This window comes from Oryctolagus cuniculus, chromosome 7 (assembly GCF_964237555.1).
Source record: "Oryctolagus cuniculus chromosome 7, mOryCun1.1, whole genome shotgun sequence".
Taxonomy (NCBI): domain Eukaryota; kingdom Metazoa; phylum Chordata; class Mammalia; order Lagomorpha; family Leporidae; genus Oryctolagus; species Oryctolagus cuniculus.
In genome coordinates this window covers 92,748,228-92,770,367 of record NC_091438.1, presented here as the reverse complement: position 1 = coordinate 92,770,367, position 22,140 = coordinate 92,748,228, and the positions used below count along the sequence as shown (strand labels likewise).

General features: G+C 36.6%; 1 protein-coding gene across 1 annotated transcript in view; it reads right to left on the bottom strand.

Annotated features, from left to right (window-relative positions):
- Positions 1-22,140, bottom strand: part of ADGRL4 (adhesion G protein-coupled receptor L4) — a 118,562-nt gene that overhangs the window by 54,312 nt on the left and 42,110 nt on the right. Inside the window, exon 3 of the mRNA XM_002715900.5 lies at positions 261-413. Within this exon, the coding sequence (XP_002715946.1) occupies positions 261-413 (153 nt within the window). The remainder of the gene's footprint in view (positions 1-260; positions 414-22,140) is intronic.

Sequence of the window (22,140 nt, the reverse complement as noted above, 5' to 3'; positions counted from 1 at the left end):
AGATTGCATGACTCGTTTTTAAAACTGTAATTGATTTGATTTTTTCAAAGCAAAGCTGTTTATCATTGGATAAATATTTCATAGCAATTGATAAGGAAACATTGGCAACACTGAGGATTAATTTTGATATTTTGTGAAACTATTTAACCACTAAGATACACTTAGTGTCTCAAAGAATTTGATTTATATATTATTTAATCTGTAGAGATAATAAGCAATGAGAGAAAGATACAAACTTTAAGTTAGATATTTGAACTTACCTATGCAGATTGTTCCGTCATTGGTGATAAACTTGTCTTGGTTACTGCTGGATCTAAAACCAGGTTTACACATACAATAATAACTTCCCTCTGTGTTAGTGCAATTAGCATTTTCACCACAGGACTGGGTTAAATTTCCACACTCATTATCATCTGTGGGCACACAGAAATTTAAAAACATTATTTTGATTTAACTGACATGAATTTCTACTACATCAAATGTTTTTGACTATTAAGTAGTTTTAGATAATCTGATATTTCTTTATAAGAAAATTTAATACTAAATAATCTCCATCCCAACATAGTCCTAATCTGATGTGCAATGTCAAACTTTCTTTATAGTTGAAAGGCCAAACAAGATCTCATTTCAAAAGTTTTAAGTTTTATATATAAACTTTATATATAACTTAATTATGATGTCAGTAAATATCCAATCATCTCTGAATTTCTAGCACCTTTCCTAGTCAGTCAAAAGCATCATAACTGACATGTTCTTGTTATGTTCTATATATTTTTATCATTTGTTTCTAAGATGAATTTGCATTACTAGGTTTTCATTTATTTAGTGAATTTATTAACAATTATATGCCTTATATTGTTCTACAGAAGAGTCACAATACAAAACCTCGACTAAGGTAGCTCTGAGAACTTTTTTTTTCAAATCTACTTATTTGAGATATAAAACTGTTTTCTGATTTTCAAAAGGCTTTGTGGCTCTTTAGCTTCTGGTAAATCACGTTGTAAGAGTGTAAGGATGAGAACCACAGTTTAGTTTCTTTTTTCTCCAGGGGCTTTTATCTTACCCACTGAATCCTTATACAAGCTCTAGGATGTGGGTATCTTCTTAAACCGATGAGAAAAAGGGAACGGAACGAGCCCAGGCCTAACATCTCACAGATCTATATTTGTGTTGCAGTATCAGGCCTCTTCCGACTTTACCATTGCACCTTCCGGCCACGCTGCATTACATACAATCTCATGGCTCTTTGCTAGCCCCTACTATGCGATCAGATTTAGAGCGTGCAAGTAAGGGAAGGGTTTTGCGCTCCCCCTAGAGGCCAACAGTTTCGAGACACACGGGAACGAAAGAGCTCTCAAAGGCCATAGAGCCAAGCAGGTAAATTTAGTTTGACTCTACCAGGTGTCAGACAAGAGAAAATGGTGTAGCTTGTGAAACTGTGAAGTATGCACTTCACTTAAAAGGTCTGAAAGTTAAAAGTTTGAAAAGTGTATTTAAAACTTTTCTTTCAGCTTTAGCATTTGGCCATGCAATTGTTATTCTAAAATTAAGGCATATGGGGGTTGGGGGGTTAAGTAAAGTTGCTGAAAATATGAACATAGGGTCAATAAATTGCAAATGGTCTTATGTAAAATGCTGAACAGTTAATATTTTATTAACATTTACACATTTGCCTTGTCAGTTCTTTATAAATGGATATCTTATATGACTGTATGAGAGGAGTTCAAAAATTTCTTGGAAATTGTAAATTCTGGAAAACTTACAAAGCTTTTAAATTTTTTGCATTAAAATAAACCTACTTCTTAATTTCATTTTCAAAAAACTTTTTGAAGTATCCTTGTATGGCTCCATATAATATGTATTCAGAAGGCAGACATATATGTCTATGAATGTGTACAAAAGAAATTAAACTAATATTAAAATTAACTGAAAATACCTCACAAATTTAACACAAGCACCTAAGTCAAATAAAAAAAATCCATCCACATTGGGTTTATTCTGTCATTTAGTTACTCAAATATTTATGGAGTTTCCCAATCCCCAAATGTGAAGATATCTATAGTGGGAAATAAGTGAAATTAATCAAAAAGTCAAGATCTGTGCCCTGATGTCCAAGTTCACATTCTAAAATCAAGTTAACACAGAAGCACATAATTGAATTTTTATTAAAATAAAAGTTTTCATTTTATTTCTAAATTTGAATCCCTTCACAGCATATTGGGAGAAGTTTATATTAAACTTTAAAAGAAATTGTGTTATCAGACCAGTTATTGGAAATGGAGAATGATGAGAATTGTATCCCGTGTGGTACACAGTGGAACAAATGATATGCAAAAATGCAGAGAAGGACTCACTGGATTTGAAGTATTGGTCAGAGTCCAAGAAAATGAACTACTTTATACCATCTAGCTATATTTCTAAAAATCAATTAACATATCAATATGTTATTTAACTACAACATATTTTACTAATTTAGGGTAACATATTAATAGGCAGAAAATAACAAAGTTTGATACTGATTTTTGCACCTTTTGTTACAGTAAGATTTTGAACACTTGATCTCTTAGCTTCCCTCTCAAGAATTTGGAAATAAAAGTATTTCCTTATCTTTCTCCCAATCTTCTGGATGGTATATACAAATATTATGTGGACAAATTCCCTAATGGTTGGACTCAAATCTTGTTCAGTAAAATACCACTTATGTGAAAGTAACCTCTCTTCCCTCAAGATAGTGGAGATAGGCAAGAAATCATCTTTGCAAAGTAATATATAAATATTAGTTATTTAAATAGCTTTTAACTTTCCAGTGTCCAGCTTCCTAAAAATTAATCTTCAAGGAGAAAGTTTCTTTGAATGGTAAAATATAGGAAAATAAAAACTTACTTCCTTTTTGTTCATTTTCTAATATTCAAATCAATTTACTAGTTACATTATCCCATTTCTATGTCTATATTTAATATTTCTTGGGAGATTATAAAATAGTACTTACATTAATATATAGGAAATATAAGATATAAGAATAAGAAATAAGATTCAATAAAAATTGAAAAATTCTTTATAATGCAGTTAAATTTACATCAATGTTAACATATTGTGATATTTGTTAAACAGGAAAAACATTGGGCATTTTTCTCTTCTTGAATCATATTTAATACAATGAATTTGCATGACAGAAACAAATGCATACTCATCCCTTAATTAAATAGGATCCATGTCCTCTTGAAAAGATATAAAAAGACTCAAATCATTAGGTAGGAGTATGTGTAACAAATGTGTGTAAAAGATGAAAGTTATTTAGTAGAGCCTGGTAACTCAGAGAAAGGAATGAGAGTCTGGCATCATTGTGGCACAGTAGGCTACACCACCATCTGTAATCCAGGTGTCCCATATGAACCATGGGTGGGGTCCTGGCTGCTTTGCTTCCAATCCAGCTTCCTGTCAATGTATCTGATAAAGCAATGAAATATGGCCCAAATGCTTGGGGCCCCTGCACCCACCTGGGTAACCTTGATGGAGTTCCAGGTGTCTGGTTTGCCCTGGACTACTTCAGGCCTTTGTGACCATTTGGGAAGTAAATTAGCAGATGGAAGATTTCTCTCTCTCTTGCTTTCGCTCTCTCTCTCTCTCTCTTTGTGTGTGTGTGTGTGTGTGTGTGTGTGTGTGTGTAATCATGCTCAAATCTTTCTTTGAGTCATTTTCAGGTTAAAAGAGTAAACACTATTCACAAGGGAGGTTTAGAAGGAGGAGTGATGCTAAAGCCACGAACAGAAATGTAAGCCAAAAGCTGTCACAATCTACTCAGGCAAAGGAAATATCTGGTTTGAAAACCTGGAAACCTGCAGGAGCAGCATAATTTATAAGATAATTATTTTATTTAACACTGGATGTAAAGGTAGAGATTGTAGGGTAAGATCAATGCTAGTAGGAAAGTTCTGAACTGAGAAACCCCTTGATAAGAGTTTGGAACTATATTCAGTGGGTAGAGCATGGCCATCACAGATTTTCCTGGAGAAATCTGATTGAATTTGAGCTTCTGATGAGTTTTTTGGGAATACAAGGAAACTTGGTTAAGATGTAAGTAGACATGATAGAACACTACAAAATTTGAGTGAAGGAGAAAGAAGTAGGCTGTATTTCAGAAATCTTTAGGCTTTAATATCCAGTAACTTGAGGAACAGAATAGAATGTAGCCAGTATTAAACTAGGTTAGTCACAAGTTGAAAATTGTGTTATCTGGGTGATGACTAAATGTAAATTTATACATACATGCATTGACTACTTGAAATTCTCTATCCCTGAGTCTTGGAGATTAGTTGGATACTTGAGTTGGCTCAGGAAGCAAGCTGACTCCCACGTTCTCACTAGACGGGATCTGCTAGATAAACTGATCCGTTTTCTGGCACAGGGAGTTCACTTTTGAACATGAAAAAACTTAAGTATCTCAATTAACTGAGGACATTCAGATAGGGATATCAACGTTGGCTACTGAATCACAGAGCCATCAATTCCCTAATCAGGAGGGAGAGCACGAAATTCTCTTCCTTCCAGATGAAGCAGATTCAAGAACATAGTACTGCTAGGCTCTGTGCAAGCTACAAGCCTGCTGTCTTTTTTTTTTTTTTTTTTTTTTTTTTGGACAGGCCGAGTTAGACAGTGAGAGTGAGAGAGACAGAGAAAAAGGTCTTCCTTCCGTTGGTTCGCTCCCCTAATGGCCTCTGTAGCCGGTGCACTGTGCCGATCCGATCTGAAGCCAGGAGCCAGATGCTTCCTCCTGGTCTCCCATGCAGGTGCAGGGGCCCAAGCACATGGGCCATCCTCCACCGCCTTCCCAGGCCACAGCAGAGAGCTGGACTGGAAGAGGAACAACCGGGACAGAACCGGCACCCCAACCGGGACTAGAACCTGGTGTGCCAGCGCCACATGCACAGGATTAGCCTAGTGAGCCGTGGCGCCTGCCTAGCCTGCTGTCTTAGTTGGGCCTTATTTCTGGAAGGATCCACCACTTGCTCTCCTTCCAACTCTTCCCATTTTGGTCTGTTTAAATGAGCCTGGTTACTATCATTAGTATATTCTTTGTTTGCTTCTATTTTTTTTTCTTTGCATTTTTTTCTTGGGTTTGCCTCTTCTTACCAACTAAGTGATAAAGTCCAGGAGACTGAAGCTAGATAGGGAAAATGGCTCAAGGGAACCCCTTCACTGAATTTTGCTTTCAGCATTGACCAGAAGAATATATGGAGTTCCACATGGTTCAGTCTCACTTGCTAGAAAGCTGCACAGGGATTTAAATAACAAACAGCTACGTATGTCTGAAATAGCATATCTTAATATATTTTGAACAATTTGAACATGTCATTGGGGTTAGTTACTTCTAAGTTTATATCAACAACTAGACCAGTATGACTCACAGCCGATAATCTGTAAAGAGACAGGAAATATATTTTTCAGTTCTGCTAAATGATCCATTTTATTTTATGTTTCCTCATTGCACCAATGATATTGTCTCCATATTTTGCATTTGCATGAGGAAATTAAATCTCATGCCTTTTAAATTTTGCTGATTTAGAGAGAATCTGGTGGATAGAACCTTCATACATGAGATTAGTTACCCTCAATGATCTAGTTTCTTTCTTTCTTTTTGAATTGCTGAGTAACGTGTTCCTAAATAAGCCACGAATAATGAACATCAAATTCCCCAAATTCAGGAATGATGCTGAGTGCCATGATGAGGACATATGTTTGGCTACAAACTATATATTATACTGCATTCTGTACATAGCAAAATAGAATTTTACTTATTTGATAAGACATTGGAACTTGAAAGTATGAACAAGATTTTAGTTTGCATTCCACTTTTCAATCTATTGACTGAAGATGGAACAAATAATTAAGAAACAGAATTATTCCCCTCCCTTTCCTAGCATGTGAGATGTTATTGGCCACGCTCAAATTGATCACAGCAACTTGAAAGCCATCGAGTGTTCACAGCAGCATCACTCGTGTGCACATTCGCCCTCCAGATATGATTGCCAGTATTACTCTGTAAATCTGAACACTAAAATGCCTAGAGCCGTTATGCGGTTCCTGGTGAAACAGGCCCTCTGTGTCAAAGGTGGCAGCAGCATAGAAAGGCTTTTTTTTTTTTCTTTCTTTTTGTTTCTCCTCAATTCAACCTGCAAAACTCATTTGTTTTAAATAGCACTGGGAATGCTCTTCTTATACCTAGTTCTCAAATGAAAATCATATTTCTTGCCTGCCCAACTCTGGAGTTCCTATGATTGTATTTTTCTTGTGGATCCAAAGGTACATGTATAGGTAAAGAGTAAAGGGGAAGTAAAGTCAGCAGAGGGAGAGAAATAAAGAATCACAATGAAACTAGAATAGACTCAATCAGTCAAAAGAATTAATGGAGTTATAGTTCCCACATCATTGCCATCTTCTATAAAAGGCAAGGAAAGATATCAAGGAGAGGTGATGAGTGATAGCTTTCCTACCCTCTGGGAATTTCTTTGTACCTGAATCTATAACAGCAGACCAGAATAACAGTGTTTTACATATATATATATATAATATTTAATATATATGTTAAATATATATTTTAAATATGTATTTATTACATATATTAAATAAATATATATTTAATATATATAAAATATAATATAAAACCTGTTTTATATATATATATATAAAACCTGTCACTCCATACATGTGTACTCACATAGGCAGAATTATTGATTAACAAGAGAGATAAAAACACAAATCCAACACAAAGGGTAAGCTTTCTGCTATTCTATTTTTGACTATAAAGCACACAGTACAAACTCACCTTTCCTTGACTACAGATTTAGTAAGTACAATTTATTAAAAGAAAGGCCTAATACATCGAATGAGAAATGCTACAATTGTCAGTGTAAATAGAGTTATGTAAGAAGAATGTGTTTGTGCTGAATATTAATTATAATTTTAAATGTTTTTAACTGAAATCTAATTTTTAAACTGTCTGAAGCAGCAAAAATTATTTCAAGATTTTTTTGAAAGGAAAAATGTGCCTTTGACTATGGATTAGATTTTGAAAAGTATATGTGAGATAAACCAGGACAGAAACCAAACAATATATGTATAGAGTGGCTTCTACCGTAGCTTTACAGTTACTGGCTTTGAGGGAAATGGAGCACTTAAGAAAAATGTACCCATTATATACTATTATCATTTTGGTGCTCTTTTTGTCACAGCCATTAATACTCACACATTAGAGAAAAACAAGCAAAACTGAGTGTAAGTAGAAAGGCAAATGGAAGGAAAAGAAGCAATCTTATTTCCGACACATGGGAAATCACTTCCCTTGCTCATTGAATTCAGAGGCAAGGACAAATACCTGGCACATTTATTTTAAACCATGAATCAACAATTCTGAGATTTATTTCACTCAGTTTTATCTATCAATGGCAAAAGTAAACATGAGTAATACTCTTATAGTCTCTTTGGGGTTTAAATGATGTTTATGAAACTGCTTTTGAGAAGCTAGTTTTATAGACTTTTGTTTCGAATCATCAAAGCTTGTAAAATCAAATCATTCATAGCAAGAAAAAACTTACACACTCTCAGTTGCAAAATAGTTGATAGTTCCCAACAAAGAAGCAATTGGAATAGTCTAGATTCTCACTAGCATCACTGGAAGACAGTATAGCAACACATTAAGTCACTGAGATCAAACACTCATGTCCCTGCAATTCTAAAAGCAGAAAAATACTTTCACTCAACAGGATGAAGATCTTATAGAAATACATGGATGCAGAGCACAGAATACTCTGATATTTTGTGAAGAAAATATTCCAGAGTCTTCTAAGCCAGCAATCCTGAGTCCAGAAGACAGACTTCTATATAAGGAAAGATTAAACAGAGATAGGAATAGTGGACAATAATCCTGGCAGTTATAAATGCAAACAGATGATGACTCTGTGATTATGATCAGCTGGTGTAAGTATTAATCAGAGTTCTCAGGAAATATACACTGAAAGGAGAAACTAATAATAGGCTGAACATACCAGGGTTCATATTAATTTGGTCAGAGTGAAGAGTACTTCACAATTGACAAGGAAAACCCTGGGGAAAGGAAGAGTTGTTATCTAATTTTGTTAAAGCTCAAGAATATGAATTGGATTGGAAGATTCAGCAATGAGAAATGAATGTTCAAAAAAGGTGAGAGCAAAGGGAATGAATGTAACCTGACAAAATCAAATTTATGAGAAAAATGAAATATAATTAAGTACAAATAAAATAGCTAACATGACATAATCTTGGTAAAATAAAATCAGTCAAGTATATCAATTGTTATATTAAAAGGATTTGTAAGATTACTTTACAAATGAAATCCAGTTATATTTTGTTAATATTAAGCACACTTAAAATTTAAATAAAAAGAATTTTGAAAATAAATCAATTAACAACAATATGGATGATATTTCTAAGTGCTGTCATTAAAGGAGATCAAAGTAGACATTAACTCATGCAGAAAGCTCAATTTACTAAAAATCGTAATTGTTATAAATATATAGAACTAAAAATAATATAGAACCTAAAAGCTATAAAGAACATTACAGAAATTAAAAGGGAATAAATATTTTGATTTTCATCATTCTGAATTTTAACATTCAATTGAATCAAATATGTGATTATTTTAATAAAAACAAAAATATAATTAATACATTTCAACAGGAGACAAATTAATTTGATGTAATAAAATATATTTAACAAAACTGAGTATCATTTAAGCAATGGTAATTTACCAACATCACTAAACCATTCCTCAGGAAATCTGTAGGGATTTAGCAGTGTATGAGATGTGCCTACTTTCTAATCCTTTTGCATATTATGTAAATAGAAGATTTCACTTTTACAATTATGTTTAAGCCATTTATTTAAATGTAGGCGAGTATAGGTATCTTTCATATGAAGGCACTTCAAAAAGTTTGTGGAGGGGTAGTGTGTAGCTTAGTGGGTAAAGCCACCACCTGTGATACCAGCATCACATTTGGGCACCCATTCAAGTCCCAGCTGCTCCACTTCTGATCCAGTTTCCTGTTAATGCTCCTGGGAAATCAGTGGAAGATGGCCCAAGTGACTGAAACCTTGCACCCGTGTGGGAGAACCAGAAGAAGCTCCTGGCTCCTGGTTTTGGACTGGCCCATCTCTGGCCATTGCTACCATTTGGGGAGTGAACCAGTGATGGAAAATCTTTCTCTGTTTGTCACTCTCTCTCTTTCTCTCCCCCTGTCTCTGTTTCTCCCTCTCTCTGTGTCTGTAATTCTGAATTTCAAATAAAATAAATAAATATTAAAAAACAAAAGACTTGTGGAAAATGTAATTAAATATTGTGAAAATGTAATTAAATATTGTGACTTCCCCATGCCTGTGGGAAGTCTTCAAAAATACATAAAAAATGTGGATTATAAAAAAAATTCATAAATTTAAAAGTTTTTCTGCACCAAAACAAACTTAAAATCTATTTATTCCATGATATCTTTAAAGTGTCTCTATACTTCTCTGCCATTTATTTGTTTCTAATTTGCTAACCTATACAATATCTTTTGCATGAGTATTAATAATGTTCTTATTGATCAAAAGCCTTTTAAGATGATCATTGCCTCTCATTGATGTGATATAGATGTTTCCAAATTTAGAATTATTTTTAACATCATTGTGATATAATTTTTCATTATTTGCTCTCTAAGCATAGAGATCTTTTTGTAGTCAAATTTTAAAATGTTCTCCTTTCTCTGTTTTAGTTTTGTATCACTTATGTAAAGTATTCCAGCTCATAAAGTTATAAAAATATCTATGTTAGTCTTTAATTACCTTTGTTTCATTTCCTACAATAAAGTCTTTAAATCCTAAGCAATTTACTTCAATATAAACTGTGAGGTAAATATCTAAATAATTTTTTATAAAATGAACAAATTGTTTCACCATCTTGTTTTGAATAATCATTTATTTCATATCTGATTTGAAATGTTGCCTTTTTCATATTCAAACTATATTAATTCACTTAGCTTTAGAAGCCCCTCTTCTGTGGATGAATTTTCCATATATACATCACTGCCAGCCTGTTCTAATTTTTAGTGAGACTTTCTTTTTTGTGTTTTAAGATGCCATAAAACGACACATCACCAATTTAACAAAATATTTTGGGAAAAAACTATATCCAATCTACACTTACTAAAAGTTTATGCATTTATCATAAAACGACAGTGACTTTATTGTTTCATAAGGATAGACTCTAATCCTATTTCACATTACATGCCTTTTTTTTAAAAGATTTATTTATTTATTTGAAAGGCAGAGTTACAAAGAGAGAGGCAGAGGAAGAGAAAGAGAGAGATCTTCCATCCACTAGTTCCCTCCCCAAATGCCTGCCAAATGCTGGAAGTGGGCCTTCCAAAGCCAGGAGCCAGAAGCTTCTTCTGGGTCTCTCATATCGGTGCAGAGTGCCAAGCACATGGGCCATCTTCTACTGCTTTCCCAGGTCATAAGCAGAGATCTGGATTGGAAGTGGAGCACCTGGGACTCCGAGGGTGTCCAGGTGGGATTCTGGCACTGCAGGCGGTGGCTTTACCTGCCACAGTGCTGGCCCCTGCATTGACTTCTAACATTATTTGGAATCACCTTTGTTATCCAGTGGTACATGGTATCATGGTGACATACTGCCTTCTATAATTTGTGATTTTTAACTTTGACTCTTACATTGTTTACATTTAGGAGTGATATTGTTGAAGCCCAAAAATGTCAGGAATTTGCATTTCTTTTGATCTAAACTAGAATTTTTCTTTCTCCTTTGTTGCACTGTATAGCACTGAAAATTTACCTACATTTTCCAGTATTGAATTTAAGCTCTCAGAGATACATGTCCAATGCCTGAGTGGAATATCTTCTTGCAGCCTACATTGGTTATGTCAATTTCACCTAGATTTGTACATTTATTGTCCATTCATAGAAGTTTGTTTATATGAGAATAAGAAATGGCCACAAACTCAGTTTACCCTTTATAAGTCAATAAGTTTATCTTGATTTCAATTGATTTATCTTGATTTCAGATTGATTAGTGTCCAAAATATTATTTGTCTAATATTAAAGTATATGCTAATTTTAAAATTTTTGGTAAGGCATGAACCTTGCATTCAATTTTAAGCCTCTCAATTTACTTTAGTTGTCCTGATTTTAAATTTTTAATGTTAAACTTTTTTGATAATGCATGATATAGAACATTATTGTTGGACACAGTGAATTAAATTAGGAATTAATAGCACGAAAAAAGAACAATAAAAACATAATTTTCTGTCTGAGGGGTGGATGTTTAACACAGCAGTTGGTATACCTCTTGAGACTCCTGCATTCCATAATAAACTGCCTGGGTTCTGATCCTGGTTCTTCTCCCCATCCCAGTTTCCTGCTAATGCCAGTCCTGGGAGGCAGCAGGTGTTGCCTCAAATAGCTGGATCCCTACCACTTACATGGTAGACCTTGATTGAGTTCCTGGTTTTCAGCTTTGATTAGTTCCAGTCTTGTTCATGGTGGGAGCTCTCTCTCTCTATCTCTCTTGCTCTCTCTCTCTCTCAAATATACCCATGCGGAAGACACACAAGCTTTTAACTCCTGGCTTCAGATGGGCTCAGCTCTGGCTGTTGTGGCCATCTGGAGAGTGAACCAGTGGGTGGAAGATCTCTTTCTCTTATTTCCCCCTCTCTCTGTAACTCTGCTTCTCAAGTAAACAAATAAATACTTTTTTTAAAAAAAAGAATATGCAAACAATAACTTAAATGTCCAATATAATTATTTTGAATTATCTAAGAACACATAGTTATTGAAAATAACATTTTGATGAATATTGGCTAACTTTAGATAGGATCTACAGTTTAATAAATAAAAAAAATTCTAAAAAAAAAAAAACACAAAAATGAATCTTGCCATGCTGCTTATTGATTGGCTGAATATCTCTTGCATCATTTAAGAAAGATTCTTACTTGGAGGCATATCCTCACATAACGTATTTTACTGAAAAATAATGTAACTTTAAAAAAAAGAGAGAATGTGCTTTTATTTTATGTTTCTAAGACTATTAGTTTTACAAAAGCTATCCAGATTTTTAAAACTATACATGTTTTCATGGAAGTTTATGATTTTATATAGTATGTTATAAATAATGTATAGTATTCAAAATTATCACACAAAGACCACGATATTTCAATTAGCCTTTGGATAAGCATGGGTCTTTGGAATGTGCCATGAATCTCACACTAAGCAGGACTCCTTTGTCTTGAAACAGTAACTATGCCCCCTAACACACTTACTGAGCATACGAAACAAATATTCTGTGTTCCAGGGCATGTGGATGGCGGAACCAATTATGACTGAGATGCAGATTTAGGAAATTTGAGATATTATTTTAATTTTTCCATTTTACTGTGTGTTTTCTAGGGTAATAGCTTTTTTTGGGGGGGTATTGCATATTTATGCCTTACTCCATCCTCTTGCCAAATTCTCATGCTAAAATCCTAATCCCTAAAGTAGGGTCAATGCCTCTGGCAGGTGAATAGCATCAGTGTTCTTTCAAAGAGGGAGCTGCCAGGGGGGCCAGCTCCGTGGCACAGCAGGTTAAAGCCCTGGCCTTCAGCACTGGCATCCCATGTGGGTACCAGTTCGAGTTCTGGCTATTCTACTTCCAATCCAGCTCCCTGCTAATGGCCTGGCAAATCAGCGGAGGGTGGTCCACATGGGAGACCCAGAAGAAGCTCCTGGCTCTTGGCTTCCTATAGGCTCAGTTCCAGCTATTGCAGCCATTTACGGAAGATCTGTCTCTCGCTAGCTTTACCTCTCTCTGTAATTCTGTTTTTAAAATAAATAAAATAAATCTTCAAAAAAAAAAAAAGAGGGAGTTGATCTGCTGGTCTGGTCCTCCCACCATCTGAGAGTACAGTGAGCAGCTACCAGAAATTAAGCTCTCTCCAGACACTGAAATCTGCAGACACCTTGATCTTAAGACTACTCAGTCTCCAGAATTGTGAGACAAAAATTTCTGTTTCTAAGCTACCCAGTTTATGGTATTTTGATATGCTATCTGCCAGACTTAGGCCTATACTATGAAATGATTACATATCCATATGCAGATATATTTATAAATAAATTAAAATTACCATTTTATTATAATACATTTTTATTTAAAAGCCTTGCCCTTGTATCATGCACTGTGTTTGCTCTGCTATTTCCAATCCTGCGCTAGGTCAGTATGTTTAAGATGCAGGTCATGATCCACTACACTGACTGCTTGACCTCCTACAGGGTCATGAACTGCAGGTGGAGCAGAGATCAGCTCCAGTCACTGGACCCTGCTCCGAGTTCCACTATAAGACACCTTGTGGTGAGGACCTCTTGTATGCCAGATGTCAGAGAAGGCTTTTCAATGGCTCTCATGTAACCCTGATGTTCTCAAACGGTGGCACCTTATTTATTCTTTTTTTTTTTTTTTTGACAGGTAGAGTTAGACAGTGAGAGAGAGAGAGAGAGAGGGAGAGAGAGAGAGAAAGGTCTTCCTTTTCCGTTAGTTCACCCCCCAAATAGCTGCTACGGCCCGCGCGCTGCTCCAATCCAAAGCAAGGAGTCAGGCGCCTTCTCCCAGTCTCCCATGCGGGTGCAGGGCCCAAGCATTGGGCCATCCTCCACTGCCTTCCAGGGCCACAGAAGAGAGCTGGACTGGAAGAGGAGCAACGGGGACAGAATCCGGCGCCCCAACCAGGACTAGAACCCCGGGGTGCCAGCGCCGCAGGCGGAGGATTAGCCTAGTGAGCCGCGGCGCCGGCTGGTACCTTATTTATTATTAGAAAAATATTCTCCGTCTGTGTGGAGACAGCTTCACAGTCACATGAGTGAGTGTGTGCTTGGAGCTTCCATGCCTTTCCTCTGTGCAGGGCAGTCCTGAGCATGGGCCAGGGAGTGGAGAGCAAAGCACAGGCACGATGCCAGCAATAATTCAATCAGTGTTCAATGTGTGCTGATATGTCTCACTTTGCAGTTCTTTGTTGTTCTGCATTTCAACTTCCAGATAGTTCCACCCCCGCCTCCCCACATTTCCTTACATTGACTATGGAAAGCTTGAATTATCACTTTCCTCCTCAATGGTGGCGATGGCTTTGGCTGCCTCTGATTGTCGCTAGCCATACCATCATTTTGCCTGTCCTGCCACAGACTGACATCAAAGACATCTTTCATTCTCCTTCCCTTGCAGTTTCTCCAACCAAACAGAAACTTCATCTTGGCGATGGCAGAATGACATCTTCTATAAACACTTCTCAAAAGCAATCAACCATTCTCCAGGAATTGTAGCGAAATATCATTTATAGATTTTATTATGTTCTATCTAAATATATATAGAAACACATAGTTTTTATTTGCTTAGAAAAGGATAAAAGATGTAATGTGAATTATTATTTCCATCTTTTGATAACACTCCTTGAAATCTGACAAATACCTCACTGTGCATGCAACAATGTGCAATGATAGTCAGGATATACTTAAATCCTGTAGCTACGTAAGGCTGAACAAATCACTAATTATGATTGATATAAACTGTAGAGCCAATCGGCTCGAGAAAAATAGCTATAGTACTTTATCTTACTTTATTTTACACGCAAAACTATAGTTTGTAGAACACTGTTCCATATTTTATAAGTTAATGAGCTTTCTACAAACTTTATCCTTTTAATTTCAAGTCTGAGAATGTCAGGAAAAAAAGACCATACATTATTGGTACTTTGATTTTCAGGAATGAGTATAAACTTGCACATAGTAGATGTCCAATAAATTCTTGTTCAATGAAGAGACCATGATATTGTACTGTATACTTCCACTCTGCGAATGTCAAGAATGTTTCAATGACAAGCTGTTTAAAACTTTGTACAGGAGGATCATTCCAGTGTTTAAACTGCAACACGGAGTCAGTGTTACTCAATAGAGAACCCCAAATCCACATTCCCTCTATTGCAATACCACTTTGCACAGGGAGCTGTGCTTCCTACTTTGTTTTAAAGTTCTCTGAACCTACAAAGGAGCAGGGGAGACCCTCTGAGCAGCGCTATTCTCAGTCTCGGGGGTTGTCATGATTATCTTTCTCTACCTTTTGAAGTCACCTTAGTGAATGGAAATATCTAATTGGATTTTTATATCTGAGGTCTACTTTCAGCCTGTGGAAAATGAATCTTGAATCCCTAATTTTCATACTAGAGGACTAAATATGGTGTTTGTTTATATTTTATGGCATATCTACCTTTATCCTGAAGCATGCCATAGAACTATTCTCTTATCATTTATGTCTAGCTGGTCTCAAATCATTGGTTATTTGACAATATCATATGATTTCTTCATAAAATAAGATGAAAATAATTTACACATAATAAAATCAAGGCCCCAAGAAATAATTAAAGCATGTAAAGAAACACTGTTTTATGGGGCATATAATCAACATATGGACAATTCTCCAATTCTTAGAAGGGTTTATTGATTTAAATATTGTTGCTATTCAAATAAACTTGGAATTTATGGCTATTTAAATTGAAGATGATACTGAGTGCAATCAAATAACAGGCTTCCAACCCTAAAATAATTGCCTGAAGGGTCAGTTAGAAATGACTTCCCTCCATCAGTTTTGCAGCCTTGTAGCACTGGTTAGGTACACTGAGCTCTGGGGAGATGATTTAACTAGTAGTTCAGACCCTGGAAAAAGACTGGATGTTTTATTTTCTGGACCAGTGAGCTGACCCAATATGGGATGGCAAAACTGATTATATAACTTGAGATAGGAATACTTAGAGTAAAGGAGACTGATTCCAAAACTTTGTCCAACTTGAAAATGAATGTTCAAGATCAGAGCAATCCTAACTTTACTGTAAAATGTACATTTCTTTATCACTCTAGTGCTTTTTCTAGCTCAGAGTATGCAGTTACTGCCTTTTTTATGTCTAATAACAGCCTTTTATGACAAGCCACTGAAGTCTTAGAGGTATCTCATTTTTATTTCAGACACTATTGCTGATCAAAGTACAAAGCAAGAAAGGTTATACAATAACCTTAGAATTAAGTTGTTTACATTCTCATCTATGATGCAAAAGTGAAGACAGCAAGGGCATTCTAGGCGGTTTGGATTACGCTGCGTTTCTACTATCTACTTAACATGTTTTTATGTTTATTTTTCTCTCAGCACTACTGTTAGCGATGTCATTTCAAAACCTAATAAAATTTCTCCATTTAAGTCCTTTCTTCCTAAAATGTTTCATCAATCACAGTAAAACGGTGCTCTGTCATGGGATAATTGCAAATTGACATGCTAAAAGGGGCATCTTCATGTCCTCATCCCCCTTATCTTCACACTAGGCAAGGATGACAGCCAATTTATTAGTTGAGATATTGTTAAAATCATCAAAAATAGTGTTTTCTGCTTCTGTAATGTTTTCTGTTATGGTATCAAAGCTGGTTCTTTCAAACACCCATTTAAAGACGTCTGTGATGGCAGTTAGCGATGCCTAATGACTTTTCTGTGCAGACTTACTGAAAATGGGAACTTCTTGGTTCTGGCTAAATGTCTCATAGTAGATATTTTGGAATGGGAAAGACATGCCTTCAGAATACAGCTCTGCTTATTGGCATGATAAAAGTATGAAGACTTTAAATTGGAAAATTAACTTCAACTCAGGATTTATTTACAGCCATATTTTTTCCTTGAGTGATGGTGATAGGAGAGAACAAGTCACTTAGTTTTATTTTTTGAACATTATTTTAACCTACAAATTAATTTATGAATACTGCAGCATTTAAAAATGTCTGTAGACTTGTTTTCAGCAATGAATGGGATAGTGACTACACATGGAATTTAATAAATAACTGTGAAACTCAAACATTCCTAATACTTTAATTTTGAAAAGGATCAAATTTCCTAATTCATAATTGAGAAATCCCTTGAAGCTTATGATCTCGTTCAAAGATTTAATAAAATTCGAACATATATTATAGGATATGTTTTTATTATAAAAGTTAAATTTATTTTATTATTTTAATTTTGAAAATCATATTTAAATATTTTTGACAGGTAGAGTTAGACAGTGAGAGACAGAGAGAAAGGTCTTCCTTCCGTTGGTTCACTCCCCTAATGGCCACCATGGCTGTTGCTGTGTGCCGATCCGAAGCCAGGAGCCAGGTGCTTCCTCCCAGTCTCCCATGCGGGTGCAAGGACCCAAACACTTGGGCCATCCTCCACTGCCCTCCCGGGCCACAGCAGAGAGCTGGACTGGAAGAGGATCAATCATGACTAGTACCCGGAGTCCCAACTGGGACTAGAACCCGGGGTGCAGGCGCCGCAGGTGGAGGATTAGCCAAGTGAGCCATGGTGCTGGCCGAAAATCATATTTAATTATAACTACAACTACTATCTGTATAATACTTTGTTGTAAGATTGAAATTTAAGAGCAGGTATTTGGCACAGTTGGCTAGCTGGGATGCCTGCATCCCATAAGGAATGCCCATTCATGTCTGAGCTACTCTGCTTCTGATCCAGCTTCCTGCTAATTCTCACTCCGGCCAGCAGCAGACAGAGGCTCGAGTACTTGGGTCCCAGCCGCTCATGTTGGAGACCCAGATTGACTTCTGGGTTCCTAGTTTCATCATAGTATAGCCCTGGCTGTTGTTGGCATTTGAGGAGTGAAACAGCAGATGAAGATCTCTCTGTCTCTATGCCTTTCAAATAATAGGAATTTTTTTTAATTTGCTTATTTATTGAGAGACAGTTACAAAAAGAGAGAAGGAGAAACAGAAAGAGAGGTATTCCATCCATTGTTTCACTCCCCAAATGGCTGCAACGACTGGAGCTGGGCCGATCCGAAGCCAGGAGCCAGGAATCAGGAGCCAGGAGCTTCCACCGGGTCTCCCAAATGGATGCAGCGGCTCAAGCACTTAGGCCATCCTCCATTGCTATCCCAGGCCTTTAGCAGAGAGTTGGATCAGAAGTGGAGCAGCCAGGGTTCTAACTGGTTTCCATACGGGATGCTAGTGCCACAGGAGGGGGCATAATCTAGTAGCTACAGCGATGGTTCCGTAAGAATTTTTTTAAAAGAAAAAAATTTATGTGCCGGCATAGTAGTGGCAGGCTGAATTAAGCTGCCACCTGCAGTGCCAGCATTCCGGGTGACAGCATCAATTTGAGTTCCTGCCTGCCTGCTCCACTTCAGATTCAACTCCCAGCTGATGCATCTGGGATGACAATGGAAGATTGCCCATGGACTTGGGGCCCTGCCCCATACCTGGGAGAGCTAATGGAGTTCCTGGCTTCAGCCTGGACCAGCCCTGGCTGGTTATTTGAAGAGTCATCCAGTGTATGCAAGATCCTTTCCTCTATCTCTTTCTCTGTCACTCTGCCTTTCAAATAAATAAAATAAATCTTTAAAAAGTAAATGTTTGTGTTAAAATTAGCTGGTTATTCAATTTTAACAATGCTACATAAAAAAAATTAGGGGCACTAATTTCTTGTTCTTGCTTGCTAATGGCATTTAAACATTGCAAGTTAAGAGAAAGAAAAATAATACAGAACAATATGCTACCTTTTTGATTGTTAGGATATTCCTGGTAGTTACCATGTAATCAAGTGTTAATTTGAGAAAAGAAACAGAAGAGAATTTTCTTACTTCACAACTCATTAATTATGAAACAAAAACCAAAATCATTTACCAAGAACAAATGTGACCAGAATCTTTTAAAGTTAACTTCCTGCAAAATCCAGTAGCTGGAGAGAACAAAAGCTGATGAGTATTATACCCTTTCTGTATCCATTCCCAACTATCATTTATAATAAGAAAACACCAGCTAGCATTGATTGGCCATGTATGTGCTAGGCATACAAATACTTTCAAAACATCAACTTGAAATAATATTGTCCCCATTTTACAGCTGAAAACAGAAAGCAGAAGGACATTAAAAAACTTACTGAAGGATATAGCTGTACAGAGTGTGAAAGTTGACCTTTCAATATGACAGCTGAGCTGTACATTGTAACACAGTGAGATTGATATTCTCTCAAATGAACAATCTGCCAAATGTTCCCAATGAAAACATAAGGCCGGCACCCCCGCTCACTAGGCTAATCCTCCACCTTGCGGCGCCGGCACACCGGGTTCTAGTCCCAGTCAGGGCGCAGGATTCTGTCCCCGTTGCCCCTCTTCCAGGCCAGCTCTCTGTTGTGGCCAGGGAGTGCAGTGGAGGATGGCCCAAGTGCTTGGGCCCTGCACCCCATGGGAGACCAAGAGAAGCACCTGGCTCCTGCCATCGGATCAGCGTGGTGCGCCGGCCGCAGCACACTGGCCACGGCGGCCACTGGAGGGTGAACCAACAGCAAAGGAAGATCTTTCTCTCTGTCTCTCTCTCTTACTCTCCACTCTGCCCATCAAAAAAAAAAAAAAAAAAAAAAAAAAACCAACAACAAAACAAAACAAAAAAAAAACATAAGATCTATTTCATTTTTACTTGATATAGTGCAAGATCAAAGAAAAAAAGAAATCAAAACTAATTTTGGAATTTTGGATTAGCCACCAAGAAATTGGAAAAAAAAAAACAAACAGATTTAAGAGTCATTAAAAAAAACTCCATGAACGGCGCCGCCACTCAATAGGCTAATCCTCCGCCTGTAGCGCCGGCACCCCGGATTCTAGTCCTGGTCGGGGCACTGAATTCTGTCCCAGTTGCTCCTCTTCCAGGCCAGCTCTCTGCTATGGCCCAGGAAGGCAGTGGAGGATGGCCCAAGTGCTTGGGCCCTGCACCCTCATGGGAGACCAGGAGAAGCACCTGGCTCCTGGCTTTGGATCAGCGCAGTGCGCTGGCTGCAGCAGCCATTGGAGGGTGAACCAAGGGCAAAGGAAGACCTTTCTGTCTCTTTCTCTCACTGACTACTCTGCATGTCAAAAATAAAATAAAATAAAATAAAATAAAAAAAGAAGAAGAAAAAAAAAACTCCACAAAGTTTGAATTGTATGTGTCTTGTCCAAATTTACTTTCTTCATCTGCAAAATAGAACTCATGATATCTTCTGCAGGATTTAGGGATTAAAATCCATGAAACAGCCTATGTTAGTACTTGGCACTCTGAAGATGCTATGCAAATCTTGTAGGTTGTAAAGCATGCTAACTTTTGAATAACTGTGTAGGAAAGTAAATAATTATTTTACTCCACTGTTAAGAATATGGAATATTACTTCTGTTTATGTGAAACTTATATTTATCACCATATTATATCACTATGATGAAAAATTCTGACTGGATTTTATGACAGTGTCTAATATTTATGCATAGGTCTAATATTTATGAGGGAATCTCCATTATAGAAATAAATAGAAGCATACATAGTACTGTGTAATTCCAATATGGGAATAACATATCTCATAAATCCTACTCATAAGTTTTGTAGTTTATATTTAGATAAAAGGGGAATTACAAACAAGTTTAAAAGGATAAAATACAAAACATAAAGAACTTGTGTTAAAATAGTGTGGTGGCCATAACATTATCATTTAAGTACCATATACACACACCACTAGAACACCATGATGCATTTGTTGAAATTGAAGGGAAATAACATTTATTGTTATTTGAAAGATGTGGAGAACATCTTTGGTTTCATAAATGTATTTTGCTTATTGCCAAAGCTTTCTTAAAATCTAAGAAGTTTTTTTTTTTTTTTTTTGATACTGGAGTGGATCTTTGTATGATTAAGACCTTGCACATAACTTAATGGTCAATGTATTTCTCTATACAGTTCTCACCGAATGTTTATTGCACCGCATTGGTCCTTCATCTGCTGTTGCTTCCATTCTGGTCTCACCAAAAGTGTGCAAAGTCTGTCTGAGACCTGAGACTGCCAGTGAACCCAGATCAACAGTTGCAGGTCCCCAAGCTAGGAACATCACACTGAAATCAACTGCAGAGCATATATTTCAGTAGTGTTAAAGGAAGCAGACAGGTGGTACACTTCGGTTGTTAGAAATTGCATTTTCTCTCAAATATCATTTTCTTAATTTTACTCCTTTGTTTTCCCTCCTGATTCAGTCTTTTTTTCTCCTTTAGTATCTGGTAATAACACTTTTTTAAAATAGGCTTTCAATTTTGGTTCATATTTTAAAAAGAGTCACTTTTACGGACCAATTTTAAAATGAGGGTATTTTTGCTATGTAATAGGCTATTTTATAACTCATAGTTACCATCCCAACATCATGCTGACTCTTTATTCTCCCCTAAAACACACACACACACACACACACACGCATGCACTACACACACATACACATTTTTATTATTTTGTGGTTTCTTTATAACTGGAAAATCTTCAGTTTAATTTCTGCCTTTGGAGTCACTATTCCGATTTTAAATTATTGGTTAAGAATTCCTACAGGGCCTGGCGCTATATGGGCACCATCCCATATTGGTGCAGGGTTCTGTCCCCGTTGCTCTTCTTCCAGTCCAGCTCTCTGCTGTGGACCGGGAGTGCAGTGGAGGATGGCCCAAGTGCTTGGGCCCCTGCACCCGCATGGGAGACCAAGAGGAGGCACCCGCCTTCTGGTTTCCAAACGGCATGGCTCCGGGCGTTAAGGCCATTTGAGGGATGAACCATCCAATGGAAGATCTGTCTCCCTGTCTATCTCACTGTCTGTAACTCTATCTGTCAAATAAATAAATAAAAAATCTTTTTTTAAAAAAAAGAATTCCTACAGAAATCAGGGATGGAGTCACAACCTTCCGTGCATGTAAACCTGCGATACAGAAGAATTTTAGAACAATAATATCATGACCTACATTCTCCTTTTCCTTGGCAACTCAATTGTGCCATTTGTCCTTCACCATCCTTTCGTAATGTTTTTTTTTTTTTAAAGACAACCCCAAAATCTTCTGAGATTACAAAAAGGAATGAAAATGTATTCAGTGGTGCTTTTCACTTTTACACACCATTGTATCCAAGGAAAAGAGCTTAATTACTGTGTTAATTTCCTATCACTTCTATAATGAATTACAAACTTGGTTTCCATGATTCTCTGTTCCTCCAAACTCTCTAAATCCTTATGAAGACTCT